Source organism: Mesoplodon densirostris, chromosome 12, assembly GCF_025265405.1.
Source record: "Mesoplodon densirostris isolate mMesDen1 chromosome 12, mMesDen1 primary haplotype, whole genome shotgun sequence".
NCBI classification, from domain to species: Eukaryota; Metazoa; Chordata; class Mammalia; order Artiodactyla; family Ziphiidae; genus Mesoplodon; species Mesoplodon densirostris.
In genome coordinates, this window is record NC_082672.1 from 79,598,671 (window position 1) to 79,616,471 (window position 17,801).

Sequence of the window (17,801 nt, forward strand, 5' to 3'; positions counted from 1 at the left end):
ATTTTACTGTAAAAATTCTGTAAATCATGGCATTTCCCAACTGCCTGAACAGATACTTGTATCACTAAGTTTATAATTATTAGTAGATATGAGTAGGTCTTTTGTACTTGAGTTATTTTTTAAGGATTAGTTAAAACTTTTCCTTACAAGTTATTAATTTATTACTTGCCTTTTAATGCATGGCGGGACTTTCATCTCCCCCACTGTTTGTACCAGTGTAGCACTGTTTAAGAGGCAAACTTTGAAGGCAGACGTAGATACTAGTTTTAGCTGAAACACTGACAAAGGTTACTTGATCTAAATATTAAGTAATTCTGTTTCTTCATTGGTAAAATGGGAATAATAGTATCTTCCTCACAAGACCATTAAAGGTTGAATGAGATAATTCATGTAAAATGATTATGGTCTGATTAGCACGAAACTCAGTAAATATTAGTTGGTAAAAATAGCTCTAAATGAAGAGGCGCCTGAACTAAAATAGTATTAGTATTATAGATTATAGATATTTGGTTTCACATTAACATCATAAATCTATTTTAGGAGATTTTCTTTTTAGCAGAACTGTCAGTATTACTAGCTATAAAAATTGTTCAGATGACTTATTAAAATTGTTTTTGTGTTTTAAGATTTCTACTTGTAGCTAGAAATGAATTTATTAGTATACACCTGAATTGAATTAGTATTATTATGGAACATAGCGTGAAAGCATACTATGTTTTCTAATAATAACTAGTACATTAAATAATGCTAAAATATAGAAATAAATAATAGCCAACACACAAGGCACATACCATATTCCAGGTGCCACCCAAGCATGTCATACATGTGGGTGTGTTTAACCTTATGAAGTAGGAGCCCCATGGCGCCACTTTGCAGGTGAGGACTCAGATGCCCAGAGTGGCCAGACGCCGCCTCAGCCCAGAAACTAGTACCACAGCCATCATGCATGGTCAGACCAGGTCGTGTTAAGCCAGTGATGTATACTTTCAAGAACTTGAGAAGGTTATCCTAACTGTAGTTTTAAATGTTAACAAATATTCATTAATTGATTTTAAAATTATAATATTGTCATGGGAGTTGGAACAGGTCTCTCTGAGCTATGTTTTTTTCCTTTCTTTTTTTTATCATCTAAAGAATTATGAGAAATGAGTAGTCAATTCCTAGGAAACTGCTACACCTGTATATATACATAAAATTCTTTATTCACAAAGTAGAAATATATGGGTTCACATCAGAAACATAAGAAAATAAAACAGAAAAACATAGAGCAGTGTTTACTTAACCAATTTACGTAGCCAGTATGCTATTCTCAGGTATTTTTAAACAATCAAGAGCCCTAGAGATAACTGTTCTTTTATATTTTACTCTGCTAAAGCTATAAAGTCTTTGATGCCCTGATCCAATTATTGCTTCTGTTTCTTCTGAATGGCCAATTTCCTACTCTTTTGAGAAAGCGTAAAATCACCTGTCTAAAGCAAAATCTAGCCTTCTACCCTCTTCCCTTGTTTATTTAAGCAAAGCCTCCCCTGTGGGTCTTCATTTTCAAACAGTCTTTTTCTCTGCAACGTATCATTGGTTAATAGCGTTCCTTAATCGAAAGCTATTCATTATTTTAAAATTAAGGAAGCATTTAAAAGCCTAAAATAATTTGAGTGATTTCTAAAGCAATTAAGAAATGTTATCTTTTTGTAAAAATCAGGTATTTATTAAGTGTGAATTGCCTTTGTTGTTTTTTGAACACAATAGATATTGTAGAGGGCTACAGAAATGTTACGTTTAAAAGGAAATTATCTTTTTTGATTAAGGCATTACAATTATAAACAATGATTAAATTTTTAAAAAATTTTATTGCAGTCTAGTTTTACAGTCTTATGTTAGTTTCAGGTGTACACCAAAGTGAATCAGATATACATATACATATATCCACTCTTTTTTTAGATTCTTTTCCCATATAGGCCATTACAGAGTATTGAGTAGAGTTCCCTGTGCTATACAGTAGGTCCTTATTAGTTATCTATTTTATACATAGTAGTGTGTATATGTCAATCCCAATCTTCCAATTTATCCCTCCTCCCCTTTCCCCCCAGTAACCATAAGTTTGTTTTCTACATCTGTAACTCTGTTTCTGCTTTGTAGATAAGTCCAATTGTACACTTTTTTTTAGATGCCACATAGAAGCAATATCATATGATAACAATGATTAAATTTTATAGCAGCTTTTAACTAAAAAATCTATAGCATCCTACAGATTGCTGATAGAGTATATCAATAATTTACACAATATAGTTGCAGCATGCTAGCATGTCCTCATTGAATATCAAGGGAAAGAAAGATGAAGGAACCTAGAGCAATGTGGAAGGTAAACAGTAGACTGTATCTGGATGAGGTGACAGCAGTGCTGAGTAGTCAAGATTACATAGAGAGACGGCTCGGGGGCTCTCCTGTATTCCACGATCAGGGCTCAAAAAGAGCCAAAGAACACTCTACCCATTGTTGGAATGTCAAGAACAAAATAGCCTTATTTTATTTTATTTTATTTTTTTGCTGTATGCGGGCCTCTCACTGTTGTGGCCTCCCCCGTTGCGGAGCACAGGTTCCGGACGCGCAGGCTCAGCGGCCATGGCTCACGGGCCCAGCCGCTCCGCGGCATATGGGATCCTCCCAGACCGGGGCACGAACCCGTATCCCCTGCATCGGCAGGCGGACTCTCAACCACTTGCGCCACCAGGGAGGCCCAAAATATCCTTATTTTAAAATCTTCCTAAAAACATCTGCTTAGCATCTCTTTACCAGCTGTTGAATTCTGACAAATAAAATATAACAATTGAAGTCTCCTGCTGTGCTACTATGGTACCAGATAATCTTTTCTTCCAGCAGATTACAGAGGTGTTTAATAATAGGTATCACTTGGATTTGTAATTAACATTTGTATTTTGTTTCTGAAAGTGTAGGAAAGCATCAGCAGCAGCTTACATTATTTTAGGAAGCAAATTCTTTCAAATGTATTTAAAATAAATGAATAAAAATAAGAATAGTTTAATATTGAGTAGACTATGTCCATTTAGAAAGCACAGGGTTTCTCAGCCTCAGCACTTTGACATTCAGGGCTGGATATTCTTTGTTGTCAGGATCTGTCCTGTGCGTTGTAGGATATTTAGCAGCATCCCTGGCCTCTACCTGCTAAATGCCAGTAGAGCACGCACCCATCAGCACCTCACACGCCCCACCCCCTGCTTGTGAGAAACAGCGTTGTCTCCAGACACTGCTAAATGTTCCCTGGAGTGCAAAGCCACCAGTTCAGAACTGCTATTTTTGCCAGTTCCAGAAAGTGACCAGAGATGAGTCAATATGAATTGCTTTAAAACTCATTAAATTTTTCAGAAAAATAAATGAGCAGCCAAAAATATCAGGAAGACTAAGATAATGAAGGTGAAAGTTACCATTACAATGTTCGTTCATATGTAAACCATGTAATTATGCGCTCCAGAAAAATATTGAACATTTACTTTAATCTTTTTCTTAGCAATCCTGAAAAATAACTAAAATATTTAGAAACTTTTCCAGTTAAACTGTCTCACTCTATAGATGGGGAAATCGTGTTACTTTCCCAAGTTAGAGGTAACTTTTCAACCGAGAATGAGTCACCTTGGGCTGAGTGAAGTGCTAACCCGAAGGCCAGTGGACGAGACCGTCTGAGCAGGTAGAATCAGTGCAGGTGCAGAGAGGATGAACCTACAGTACAAGCCTCCCCAATACACCCCTCAGACATTGTCATCAGCTGGACTTCAGCTCGGGTGAAGTGCTGCCATGATTCCCACCAGCACTGCGCCTCAGGGGCTACCATGTTTCTCTTTGAGTTTTTGCCCTCTCCAGCCAGCACTGCTACACAGGAATGGAAACCAGAAGACTCAAAAAAGGGTCAGAGTCTGTTTAACTTGGTTCTTGGCTAATACAAAAAGCAAACCTTCCATACAGAAGCACAGTACTAGTAATAATACACTGTTGTTGAAAAAGTATTATTAAAATAATTACTAAGTTTAAAATGTATTTTTAAAGTACAGTGCTATCTTGGGAATCACGTTTAAAAATATGACAATATCGTGTATCTATGTCAGTGTAAGAATCTGTGATTGTATCTATTTTATCATCATGGAATCTGAGAGTTAAAGGGTTTCTTGGACATCCCCTCCTCTCCCTTTGTTGGTTTGCGTGCTTCCTCTCCCCCGAGCTGCCTGAACCTGGGGAGACATGGGTACTCCTCTCCAGGGTCTTGGTCTAAAGCAGTGATTCTCAGCCTGAGTGCCATTTCTCTGTAGAAGCACAAAAGAATCTCTGTGAAGAGCAATTATTTTGAAAAGTATATTTAATTTTTAATGTAATGACTATTACTCCTATAATGTAAACTATAGAAATAGAGCAGTGCCGAGAAATGGGGGGAGGGGAGGTAATTGGAGGGGAGAATAAAGCCCAAGGACAGATTCATTGAGGGACTGATTTTTTTTTTTAAGACGGGAAGTATAATACTGTAATATTTTCCATCCTGATAAGAATGATCCATCCAGAAGAGAAAATTGTTGATGCGAGAGAAGGTGGGCCAGCAACTAGAGGCATGCCCTTAAGCAGACGGGAAGAAGGAATGGGACCTAGTGCACTAGTGCAAGGGCCGGCCTGAGGCAGGGGTGGGCAGAGCGGGAAGGTACAGATGCGGGAGGTGGGTTTTGTGTTAAGGTAGAGTCTGCGGAAGCCCCTTCCGACGCTTCCGTGTGCCCAGTGAGACACAAAGGCCACAAGGTAAAACAGAGGGGGACATAGAAGATGCTGGTGGTTTCCGGAGAAGTACAGAGGTGACCGTTACTGAGCAAGGCTGCCACCAGCTGTGCAGTGTCATTCCTGTCGATGTGATGGGAGTGATGCCCCCGGAGGTGTGCAGGGTGGTCGCCTTTATGGAGGACACACATACACACCTTTTAGATAAAAGAAAAAGCCAACTGTGCTGTTACATGGCTGGTTTCATGCAGTTCGGGATAAAATTTCATTTAACAGCATCATACTTAGAGATTCAGAAAGTACAGTACCTAAAATAACTGGGTTAGAAGTGAAGATGATGTACCATACGACCGTGGCTTTCACATTTTTGGCTTGTTTACCCCTCAAAAGAATTTTGGAAAAGTTTGTATCCTCTTGTATAATTTTATGGTGACACCTAAAACTGTTTCTATAATTATAAATAGTTGCAAAGGATATATTTTCTGGCATATGAGGTAGTATATTTTTACTATATTCAGCTGGAGTCACAGACTTAGCTCATTTAATTTATGGAAAATATGTGCCATAAAATCTAACTGGCACAGCCATTTCTTATGGTCAAACAGTCGGTAACATCAAACTTACTTTTTGGAAGAGGAAGACTTCGTTCATATTTTCCTTGGTTTCCGAGAGATTTTATACCCCAGGGCTATATACCATAAGAAGATCTGAAATAGATTGGAGAAATGTCTTTCTCTTGTAAAGTAGGAGAAGGAAAAGTCATTTGTAGAAAAGTGCTCATATGAAGTTGGGATCTGGAAATCAATTTTCTTAAAGCTGTAAATGCCCATCTACACCATGGAGAGTCTTAAATTACCCCTGGGGGTAAGTGTATTCCAGTTCATAGGCTTCTGCTCTAGGACACACAGACGTTTCCCAAAGTAGCACCAATGAAGACTGTCATCAAGTGATGCCAAAAGGGGATGACTTTGTCTCATGAAATGTGAAAATGAAGGGGAAAAAATTCAATTTTTCTTAATCTTTCTCAAATATTTTAAACATGTTTGTTCAACTGAGTTAATTCCTGTTATAGACATTCTGTTATTTCACTTATATCTCTAGAATTTTATATATTCAAGTGGCCACAAAGTAGTATCTTCTCATTGGGAAAAGGAGGGATACCTTATATTTGACACAGAGGGTATATACTGTTTCACCTGGCTATGTGTCAGTCTAAACTCTTCCCATCATTAGGATCCTTAAGTTCCAAGGAAGACAGGGAGCGTCTACAAAGGCTTCCTATATTCTGGATTCACAGTAGTCCCCACAATTGGCCTGTCTCTAAGAGTCTGAATTTCAGTGCACATAGAGTATCAAAGTTTTATTCTGGAACATTCCAGAACAAAATTCTCTGTACTGCACACCCAATTCTAATGTGTTGCCATTATTGATTTGTATCTTATTTAATTATCATATAAAATTTTGATTTTGTATATACTAGTCTGAGCCTAATAGTACATTACTGTAATTAGAACATTATTGGTATTAAAGAGGTCAAGAATGTGGTTTCAGTACTTAAATGAGTTATTTAGCAAAGTACCCCAAGGACACAAGTCCTAAATTCACATAGTTTACTGAAAAATAAAAAAAAACAATTAAAATAGACCTGACGTAAGTCTGTTGGATGGATCACAAAAATTCGTTATTTTTATTGGAAAAAATCAAACTGTTTATCCTCTTGACATCATGCTTAAATAAGGAAAAGATATAAGTAATATTAGGCAAGAGTCAAATGAAAACTTAAAGTAAAAAGTCAGCTTTAAAGGATTTAAATAGGTGTTTTGTTTTTATGGAAGACTATATGTTTCTTTGGGGAATAATCCTAAATATTGATGAATATCCTTTGGAAAGTAAAAGCGTCATGAAACACTTGTTACAGAATTTTAGCCCACCATATCCAGTCTCCCCCTAACCCCCAAGACCACAATCCTTGCTCTCACTCAGTGCAAACACACATTTCTCATATCAGCACATAAACTACATATAAGGAAGCTGGGGATTTGGGTAGAGAATGTATAGAAATTTGGAGAAGGAATTCATCAGTTATTTTAAAAGGCATAAACTTAGTGCTACCAAGGAAATAAAGTTTATGGTCACTTAATATGCTAATGAGTTCTTTCAAATCTGGTTAATTATTGCACTGTAACTCAGTATTTTTTCTTCACAGGGCTTCACTATTTCAAAAATGTTGTACTAGTGGGCTCTCTGCAGGATCGCTATGTCCCTTATCATTCTGCCCGCATTGAAATGTGCAAGACAGCTTTAAAGGACAAACAGTCAGGTAACAAAGTATATTCGAAGTATTTCAAAGAGCTACGTCTACACATGAGTTTCTCCCAAAGTTTTCTTGCAGTTGTCTTCTCCCTTCTTTTTGTTGTCCTCTCTTTCCTTTGACTTCCTTTTACACACGCTGATAGTAACAGCTATCCTTCCTCCATTTTTCTTCCTTTCTTTTCTTTTGCTGTGTAAGATGTTTTGGCCAATGACACAGTAGTTGTTCTTTTGAAACCTTTTTTTCATCTAATTACCAATGCTTCTCCGTTTTATTGCCTCAAAAGTAATCCATGCTTTAATTTCCTCCAGACTATTGGGATTGGTGGTTGCAGTAATGGTCATGCTGCATGTTCGGCTGTACTTTACTTTTAGTCAAAGGTGGCCGCAAGCGGACTCATCAAGAAATGAAAGAGGAATAGTACAATGTCTGACGCCACAAAAATACAAGTATCATAAGAGATTACTAGTCATCAGTTCCCATATGTAATGCAAGGAAATGTAGACAACCAGCTTCCTGGGCAGGCTGTTCCGGCTGGATTCCCAGGGTATCCCGCTTTCATCCCACCGCAGATGCTGTGGTGGCAACAGATGTATACACATCAGTATTATATGCAATATCAAGCTGCAGTTTCAGCTCAGGCCACATCAAATGCCAACCCAGACCAGCCTGCTACCTCACAGCCTCTAAATGTGGCACATGTTCCTGGAGAAGAACCCTCACCAGCTCCAAACCTAGTGGCCCAAGAAAATCGACCCATGGATGAGAATGTTCAGATGGATGCCCAGGGAGGTCCAGTGCTAAACGAAGAAGACTTCAGTCGAGACTGGCTAGACTGGATGTGCACGTTCTCACGAGCTGCCATTCTCCCTAGCACTGTGTACTTCTATTCCTCTTTTAGTCGGTTTATCATGGTAATGGGAGCCATGCTACTGGTTTACACCGAGCTGGATGGTTTCCTTTTAGGCAAGAAGGAGGTCAGCAACAGGCTCCCAACAATAATGCCGAAGTCAACAGTGACGTGCAGAATGCAAACAATCTAGAACTTGAAGAAATGGAGCGTCTTATGGATGATGGGCTTGAAGATGAGAGTGGAGAAGATGCAGGTGAAGATGCCAGTGCATTTCAAAGGCCTGGATTAATGGCAGCAGCTTGGTCTTTTATCACCACCTTCTTTACTTCATGAATACTAGAGGGGCCTCCCCAGGTTGCCAATTAGACCTGAAAAATTGTTCCGGCTGCAAAGGAGGGTCTGAATTTAGGAAAGTGTTTTAAATAACAGTGCAGTTTCAAAACATTGATTACTTTATTTTCATCATCATTTATAGAGGTGTTTTTTTTCCTTAAAGCTTCTCATGCATATGAATATTTTAAGCACAAATGGACTACTAAATGTGTGATTTTTTTTAAGATCTTAACAGAACATAGCATAATAATATTGGTCTTCCAGGTTTTATTAATTTCAATTATGTATATTACACCAAGACAGACCTGTTTGTGTGTCTTCTTTAAAGAGCTGCTTCACGTATAAATGTCTATAGCTAATATCTCAGCCCTTCAATGTATACTTTGAATAAATATATCTATTTTCTGTGAATTATCCTGAAAGTTTTAAACAGAATGACCTTATAGTTTTTAACAAAGAATATTATTTACGTAAAATGTGCTAGTAGCATCTTGCCCAGCCATAAAGCAATAAACTTCTCAATAATCTTAATTTTGACATTTGAATAAATGGAAACTTTCTATTTTAAGGGCATGTATCCCATCAATTGGAATTAGTACCTTAAAAAAAAAGGAAGCTCTTCAATGGAATTAATAGTGATATAAAATGTTTGATATAGGCAGTGCTTTTATAAAATAAGATTCTGGAAATTGCTCCCTGTAATTTTTTAAAATAAAAGGTCAATTATGAAAAAGCACCAATAAAATGGACAACCTAGAAGAAATTAATACATTTCTAGAAATGTAAAATCTCCAAAGACTGAATCAGGAAGAAATAGAAAATATGAACATATGGTTACCAGTAATGAAATTTAATCAGAAAAAAAAAAAAAAAAAAAAACCCTCCCAACGAACAACAGTGCAGGACCACACAGATTCACTGGTGAATTCTACCAAAAATTTGAAGAGAGATAACAACTATCCTCAAACTATTCTAAAAACTTGAAGATGAAGAAAGACTTACATTATTCTACAATGGCAACATCACCCTGATACCAAAACCAAACAAAGGCACCACAAATAAAGAAAATTATAAGCCAGTAGCATTGATGAACATAGAAGCAAAAATCCTCAACAAAATATTAGCAAACCAAATTCAACAACGCATTAAAGGGATCATACACCAGAAGTGGGATTTATCCCAGGGATGCAAGGATGGTTCAGTATCTGCAAATCAGTTGATGTGATACACCACACTAACAAAACAAAGGATAAAAATCACATGATCATCTCAATAGATGCCGAAAGGGACTTCCCAGGTGGTCCAGTGGCTAAGATTCCATGCTCCCAATGCAGGGGGCCTGGGTTTGATCCCTGGTGAGGGAACTAGATCCCACGTTGCCGCAACTAAGAGTTTGCATGCTGCAACTAAAGACCCCACATGCTGCAACTGAAGATCCCACATGCCGTAACTAAGACCCAGCACAGCCAAATAAATAAAAATAAATATTGTTTTAAAAATAGATGCCGAGGGCCTCCCTGGTGGCGCAGTGGTTGAGAGTCCGCCTGCCGATGCAGGGGATACGGGTTCGTGCCCCGGTCTGGGAGGATCCCATATGCCGCGGAGCGGCTGGGCCCGTGAGCCATGGCCAATGGGCCTGCGCGTCCGGAGCCTGTGCTCCACAACGGGAGAGGCCACAACAGTGAGAGGCCCGCATACCGCAAAAAAGAAAAAAAAAAAAAAAAAAAAATAGATGCCGAAAAAGCATTTGACAAAATTCAACATCCATTCCTGATAAAAACTCTCATCACAGTGGGTATAGAGGGAACCTACCTCAATATAATTAAGGCCATTTATGACAAACCCATACCTAACTTCATATTCAGTGGTGAAAAGCTGAAAGCATTTTCTCTAAGATCAGGAGCAAACCAAGGATGTCCACTATCATTACTTTTATTCAAATAGCATTGGAAGTCCTACCCACAGCAATCAGACAGAAAGATAAATAAAAGTCATCCAAATTGGAAGGGGAGAAGTAAAACTGTCACTGTTTGCAGATGGCATGATACTATTTGCTTTTCTATGTACTAATAATGAACTGTGATAAAGAGAAAGCAAAAAAAAAAAGAATCCTGTTTAAAATCACATCAAAAACGATAAAATACCTAGGGAATAAACTTAACCAAGGAGGTGAAAGACCTATACTCTGAAAACTATGAAACATTGATGAAGAAAATTGAAGATGATACAAAGAAATGAAAAGATGTCCATGTTCATGGATTGGAAAAATTAATATTGTTAAAATGTCTATACTCCCCAAGGCAATTTACAGGTTCAGAGCAATCCTTATCAATATACCAATGGCATTTTTCATAGAACTAGAACAAATAATCCTAAAATTTATATGGAACCAAAAAAGATCCCAAATAGCCAAAGCAATCTTGAGAAAAAAAGAAGAAATCGGGACAGTCACACTGACTTCAGACTATACTATAAAACTGCAGTCATCAAAACAACATGGTACTGGCACAGAAACAGCCACATAGATCAACGGAACAGAATAAAGACCCCAGAAATAAACCCACGCACCTGTGGTCAATTAATCGATGACAAAAGAGGCAAAAACACACAATGGGGAAAAGATATTCTCTTCAATAAGTGCTGCTGGGAAAACTGGACAACTACATGTAAAAAGATGAAATTAGAACATTTTCTCACACCATATAAAAAAAATTAGACTCAAAATGTATTGAAGATCTAAATGTAAGACCAGAAGCCATAAAACTCTTACAGGAAAACATAGGCAGAACACTCTCTGGCATAAGTCATAGCAATATTTGCATCCGTCTCCTCAGGCAATGGAAACAAAAGCAAAAATAAACAAAGGGGACCTAAATAAAGTTTTCAGTGTGAAAGCTTTTGCACAGCAAAGGAAACCATCAACAAAACAAAAAGACAGCCTACTGAATGGGAGAGAATATTTGCAGATGATATGACCAGTAAGCCAAAATATGTAAACAGTTCATGCAACTCAACATCAAAAAAATGAACAAACAGATTATAAAATGGGCAGAAGACCTAAATAGACATTTTTCCAAAGAAGACATACAGAGGCTAGCAGGCACATGAAAAGCTGCTCAACATCACTAATCATCAGGGAAATGCAAGTCAAGGTCACAATAACAAATACTGGTGAGAATGTGGAGAAGAGGGAACTCTCGTACATTTGTAGTGGGAATGTAAACTGGTGCAGCCATTGTGACAAACAGTATGGAGTTTCAAAATAATTTAAACATCACAGAACGACCATGTGATCCAGCTATTCCACTTCTGGGCATATAGCCAAAGAAAATACTAATTCCAAAACTATGTGCACTCCAGTATTCATAGCAGCATTGTTTATAATAGCCAAGACATCAGAGCAACCTGAGTGTCCATCAACTGATGAATGGACAAAGAAGATGTGTATCCACATAATGGAATACTACTCAGCCATAAAAGAGAATGGAATATTGCCATTTTCAGCAACATGGTTAGACCTGGAGGGCATTATGCTTAGTGAAATAAGTCAGACAGAGAAAGACAAATATTGTATGATATCCCTTATAGGTGGAATCTAAAAAATAAAGCAAATGAACAAATATAATGAAACAGAAACAGACTCACAGATACAGGGAACAAACTAGTGGTTCCCAGTGGGAAGAGGGATGGGGGGAGGGGCAAGATAGGGATAGGAGATTAAGGGATACAAACTACTGGGACTTTCCTGGTGGCACAGTGGTTAAGAATCTGCCTGCCAATGCAGGGGACCTGGGTTCGATCCCTGGTCCGGGAAGATCCCGCGTGCCACAGAGCAACTAAGCCCGTGTGCCACAACTACTAAGCCTGCGCTCTAGAGCCTGCAAGCCACAACTACTGAGCCCACGCACCACAACTATTGAAGCCCTCGTGCCTAGAGCCCGTGCTCCGCAACATGAGAAGCCTGCGCACCGCATCGAAGAGTAGCCCCCGCTCGCCACAACTAGAGAAAGCCCGCTTACAGCCATGAAGACCCAACGCGGCCAAAAATAAATAAAATTTTTAAAAAAGAAAAGATACAAACTACTATGCGTAAAATAAATAAGCTACAAGGATATATTGTACAGCACAGGGAATAGAGCCAATATTTTATAATAACTTTAAATGGAGTATAATCTATAAAAATATTGAATCAATATGTTTGTACACCTGAAACTAATATAATATTGTAAATCAACTATCTTTCAATTTAAAAAGAAATAAATAATTTTTAAAAACCGTTTTTTGTGAAATCTATATGATATTGATCCCTCTTTTAAACACATCTCTCTTCTTTCTCTAATTATGCTTCTGTATGTTATTCGCTTCCCATCATTCCTCAAGGCTACATCCTGCCTCAACCCTGAAATTTAATACCTGGCTCCCTAAAATTCACGTTTGATGGATATGTGTTAGCACTCATCTGTTAGTAATATAGTAATGCATGAGCATTAAAAACTGTTTTGCCCCTTTTAAAGCAGTTTGTGCTTGTATGTGTATATGTATGTAACCTTTACCTTTTATGCTTTGCATGCCCTCAATAAATCCATTGTAAGAATTAACCAAAAAGAGGGAGAGAAGAGCATAACTTTGAAATTAAAAGCAAAACCAAGCATTAAATAAACCTGCAGGCCAAAAAAAAAAAAAAATTCTCAATTTGACCTTTGAGCCAAACTCACATTGTTCTTCTGATTATGGGAAGTTGCTATTCTTTCTCAAGATAATTTGGAAATATGTGGAATAATGTTGGCTGCCATGGAAACTTTTTTAAAGTATTTGCTCTTGACTCAAGTTTTAAATTTTGCCTTATCAGAATGTCTCAGCATGGCTCCTTTACTTTCATAATGAGTCATAATTGACTTAAGGTTGAAAAAAACTACTTGCTCTGTTATATTCATTGCTTTTAATTAAAAATATCAAGTTGGGGGCTTCCCTGGTGGCGCAGTGGTTGAGAATCCGCCTGCCGATGCAGGGGACATGGGTTCGTGCCCCGGTCCGGGAAGATCCCACATGCCGCGGAGCGGCTGGGCCCGTGAGCCATGGCTGCTGAGCCTGCGCGTCTGGAGCCTGTGCTCCGCAACGGGGGAGGCCACAACAGTGAGAGGCCCGCGTACCGCAAAAAAAAAAAAAATCAAGTTGGCAAGAATAATGTATGATAAATTTATTTTACTTGACTAGATAAATAATGTGATTATATTTTCTCTAAAACAGTCTCAAAAGTGATATTCAAGGGAAAAAAAACCTTTTAACAGACAATTTTCTGCTTTAAACGGAAATAATGTAACTAAATTTTATAAATTATATAAAAGTTGGCATAGAATTTTTTTTCAGTTCTTCTTGTGAACCGATTTTCCTTTTTTCTATTTGTTCCATAGGACAGATCTATTCAGAAATGATCCACAACTTGCTTCGCCCGGTTCTGCAAAGCAAGGACTGTAACTTGGTTCGATATAATGTCATCAATGCATTGCCCAATACAGCTGATTCACTCATTGGGAGAGCTGCACATATAGCTGTTCTGGATTCGGAAATATTTTTAGAGAAATTCTTTCTGGTTGCTGCCCTCAAATATTTCCATTAGGATTAAATGCATTGGTAGAGACTTGACAATTACCTCATTCACCAGTGATTCAGATAATGTATTATATTAAACTGTAGATGCTGATAAGTCCTAAGAAATATTTATACCTTTTTATATGGAAGATAATTTATATCATCCATGTTTAGAGCTTTTTAAACATCAACTTTACTTTCTAGGTAATGTGGCTGTGCAATATTTTTTTAATTTTATCTTTTTACTTTTCTATTACCTTTTCATATATTTTGCTACATAAGTATTTCAGTGAAACTCTAAGCCCATATGTATGTCTGATTGTTTATTATTGGCTTTCCACAATCCTCACATCAGACACATCGTATTAGAGGCCATTATTGCTAGAATAGCATGGGATTTTAAATTTTCTAGTACTGGGGTATTATTTAGTTAATCATAAATTTTACTTTTAACATTTTACTATGTTTTAACTGGAAGTAAAACTACGGCTGCTAAAATATATTTTTTGAAATCAACTCTTGCCCTCTCAAATCGGGTAGTTCATATATGACAACGTTATAAACATTTTCTATAAAAGAATCATACTGTTGCTAGTAAACATATGTCATGCCTATTAAAATATATTTTCTACTGGTGATTTCAACATTATTTCTCATATTGACTTTTATTACTGGAACTTTTCATGTTCATGTTAGCAGCATCTAGAGATTTTTGAATGTTTGAATGCCCTCTGCCTTGATTTGGTTGGAATTTTGCTAAATTTGGAAATGTTGCTTGAACTTTCTGACTACATTTCTTTAACTTTTTTCATGGACTTCCTTGTACGTACATAATAATTAAATGTTGAAATTTATGAACTACTTTTATGAATTTAGATAATTTTTAAATATTGTTAAAATTTGTTGAACTAAAGAGTAATGTAAATAAAATAATTCATGTTTCAAATGGAACAAAATAATTAACTTTACATGTTTGGTGATACAGATGCAAATGTTTTGATATATGGAGATGTAAAGTCTTTTGACTTTATTCAAGGTGCTGAATAGCATTAAATTCACTATTTTCCTTTCCTGTTTTACTTGTGAAAAAAATAATGCACTAAGGATAGATAGGCTTTTGTAAGTGTGTATTGTACAATTGATGCATGTTTATTTTTAACATTGTGTTATTGCCTCTGCTGCTAATAAATGAACAAATGACTATCTGGAGGGACAGCTAAAACACTTGCTTATTTTCAGAATACTAGAGGTATATTTTTATTTTTGCTATACACATTTTTCATCTTCACATTCCTTGGTCCTGAGTTTGAAATACCATACTTCTTTTCTTTTATTTCTTTTTTTAACTAAAGAAAGAAGTTCAACTTATTCTAAGTTTGAATAATCTTCCAGATTTATCAAAGTATTCATTCTTATTCATAATCATATCATTCTTTTTAAGGGAAAACTGCTCTTATGATCATAGTAGGTTGATTGGTTGTTGGTTGTTTTAATAGTGATTATGGTTTCAAGTCTAACAGATTTAACTTCTGATTAACCAGGAAAACTGTCATATGCTATTCACCTCCAAATTCAGAGTGCAGTGGTGGGGTGGGGTTCTGAGGGAGAGGGGCAATGATCATAACTGACTCTCAGAAAATAAATCTCATTGAAGTGTATACCAGTAAGAATTCTGGGTTGCAGACAACAAAAAGCATTGTGATTAACTTAAGCAGAAAAAGAATTTATTGGAAGAATATAGGTAGCTCACAGAATTGACGGAAAGGCTGGAGAACCACTCTTGGAAAACTGGTAGAAACCGAGGAAGCTAGACTATGACCAAAATTATAGGCAAGTTTCAACTGCAGGGGAGCTGGAGGTTTGTGTATGTTTCTGCCAGCAGGGACGCCTCTGAAAACTGGATCCCAGACATCCACTTACTTCCAGCACTCATTCCAGATTCAAAGTCTGGTGAGATCATACGACTGACAGGCTTAGTCTCGTGCCAGCATCCAGGCTGTCAGGCACCCAAGACAGTGAGTATATCGGACTTCGTCAGCTTCCCCAGCTGAAGATGGGACCGTTTCTCCTGCCAGAATTCACTAGACCTGTGGAATGGGTTTGATGACTGAGCACCAAATAGAAAAACACATCAGAGGTCTACTACAGTCCATCTCTTTGCCTTTCCAACATCACAGATATCATATTCACACATTTTTAAATGCTTCGTCCTGACATACTGCTATCATCCCCCATCCAGTTTCAAGTCCAGGATTTCAGCGTTATGTCCATTTCTCGTCTGGTTTTGTAATGATCTTGCCTCCGTGGTGTGCAGACCACAGACAAAACTGTGACTTTATCACCCACACCCCCGCTAATATACAAGGAGAGAAAAGAAATTATTAACTACAGAAGCACACGCATGAGCCAGTGAGGAAGAAACTACAGCGAGAGCCGTGCTTTGCAAGTTTCCTTGGTGAACTTCAGGGCCCCAGGACAGACCAACTGAAGCAGAATCTCCAGGGTAGGATGTAGGGAGCAGCGTGTTTTATGTCCCAAAGTGCTCTGATTTCCAACCAAAACAAAACTATGGTAAATAGAGCCCTCAGTTCTGCCTCTGGCCATTAAGCTAGATGGCTATGACCTGTCACCACTGCCACTTATTCCCTGTTTTCTTTGTGCTCAACCAGCACCTCAGCTGATCAGATGTCTTTACATTTTGTGTGACCCAAGGATCTGAGGCTTGGGTGGCCTTGCCTCTATATGGTTGCAATAGTCTGCTTAGTGTTTACAATTCAACATGGTGTGAGAGGTTATTCCAGGAGACGAGGTCCCCCCAGTTCTAGACAGAGTCCTCTCCCCGCTCCCTTTTCCCCCGTGGTCATCAGGGCCCATCGCTACAGCTAGCACCTTAACCACTTTTTCTAACTCCTTACCTAGGGGCATGAGCTACAAATGGCCAGGAGGCAATCCCAACTTCCAATTCGGAGAAAACACTATCCCCTTATACCCCACTCTGGGTACAAAAATTAGCATACCAGCAGAACCTGGAATCGTGCAGGTGGGTGGCGAGAAGCGAAGGATCTGAGATTGTATCTACTTGTCTTGCTTGCAGTCTTGCTGCAGCTTCACAGATGCACGGAGACAGGAGACTCTCAGGTCAGAGACGAGACCTTACTACAGCAAAGTCGTGGCCAAACGGTCAGCACGTTCACACCAGCTCCTAGAGCCTCATTTCCCACGGTGATGCTGAGGGCCAAGTGAGGCGTGTACACGCGATGCAGGACCAGGACCAAGCAGTTTGGATTGCATTACAGGAGAAGAATCCAGAGCCAAGGGCCGAGCCATTTTTGAACAAGCAGCACACAAGCCGGTTCTTTCCCCCAGGAGAGCAGCAGTTAAATGGTAGCAATGCTGTGGTTGCCTTGACCTACTTAGATGCCCATATGACCAGATACAGAAACTGCCCAGTATCAGGCAATGAGTTGCAGTTGGGGTACTCAGCAATAATATGCAGGGATGCTCGGGACCCATGGCAGACTGTGTCTCCCCATAATGGAAAGCAAAATACACGGGCAGGGTGTGAGACGTCACGACAAGAGGTCAATCCCTCTGCTGCTCTTTGGAGCCTGTTATTCTGTCAACAGAAGAGCTATCACTGAACACTGTTAACTCATTTGGAGCATATGCCAAATCCTTTAGGACAGCATCCCAAAGCATTTTCTCACCTGGTTCCAAGAGTAAACCTTCAACAGGGCTGTCCTACAAGACCAGCTGCTTCTGATCTCATAGGATACGTGATGATTATCCCCAGGCATCTGTATCCACAGGAAACAAATGTTGTATGGGATGCTACATAAAGTGTACGGAACATAAGGTATTCAGTAAGTCCACGGGTGAAGTGTTAAAAGAAGCATAAGTCAGGGAAAGCAATCCAAACCCAGAATAATTGTCTATTCCTATAGAACA

At 38.3% G+C, this 17,801-nt stretch overlaps 1 protein-coding gene and 1 pseudogene across 8 annotated transcripts in view; both read left to right on the forward strand.

The window, feature by feature from the left end:
- The window catches only part of FAM135A (family with sequence similarity 135 member A), a 116,368-nt gene extending 101,675 nt beyond the window's left edge, over positions 1 to 14,693 (forward strand). For all 8 annotated transcript variants that reach the window (XM_060114645.1, XM_060114650.1, XM_060114653.1 and 5 more), the window contains 2 exons: positions 6,974 to 7,087; positions 13,676 to 14,693. In XM_060114645.1, the coding sequence (XP_059970628.1) occupies positions 6,974 to 7,087; positions 13,676 to 13,881 (320 nt within the window). In that variant the 3' untranslated portion in view covers positions 13,882 to 14,693. The remainder of the gene's footprint in view (positions 1 to 6,973; positions 7,088 to 13,675) is intronic.
- Positions 7,552 to 8,356, forward strand: LOC132500323 (homocysteine-responsive endoplasmic reticulum-resident ubiquitin-like domain member 2 protein; annotated as a pseudogene).
- Positions 14,694 to 17,801: the final 3,108 nt, after the last annotated feature.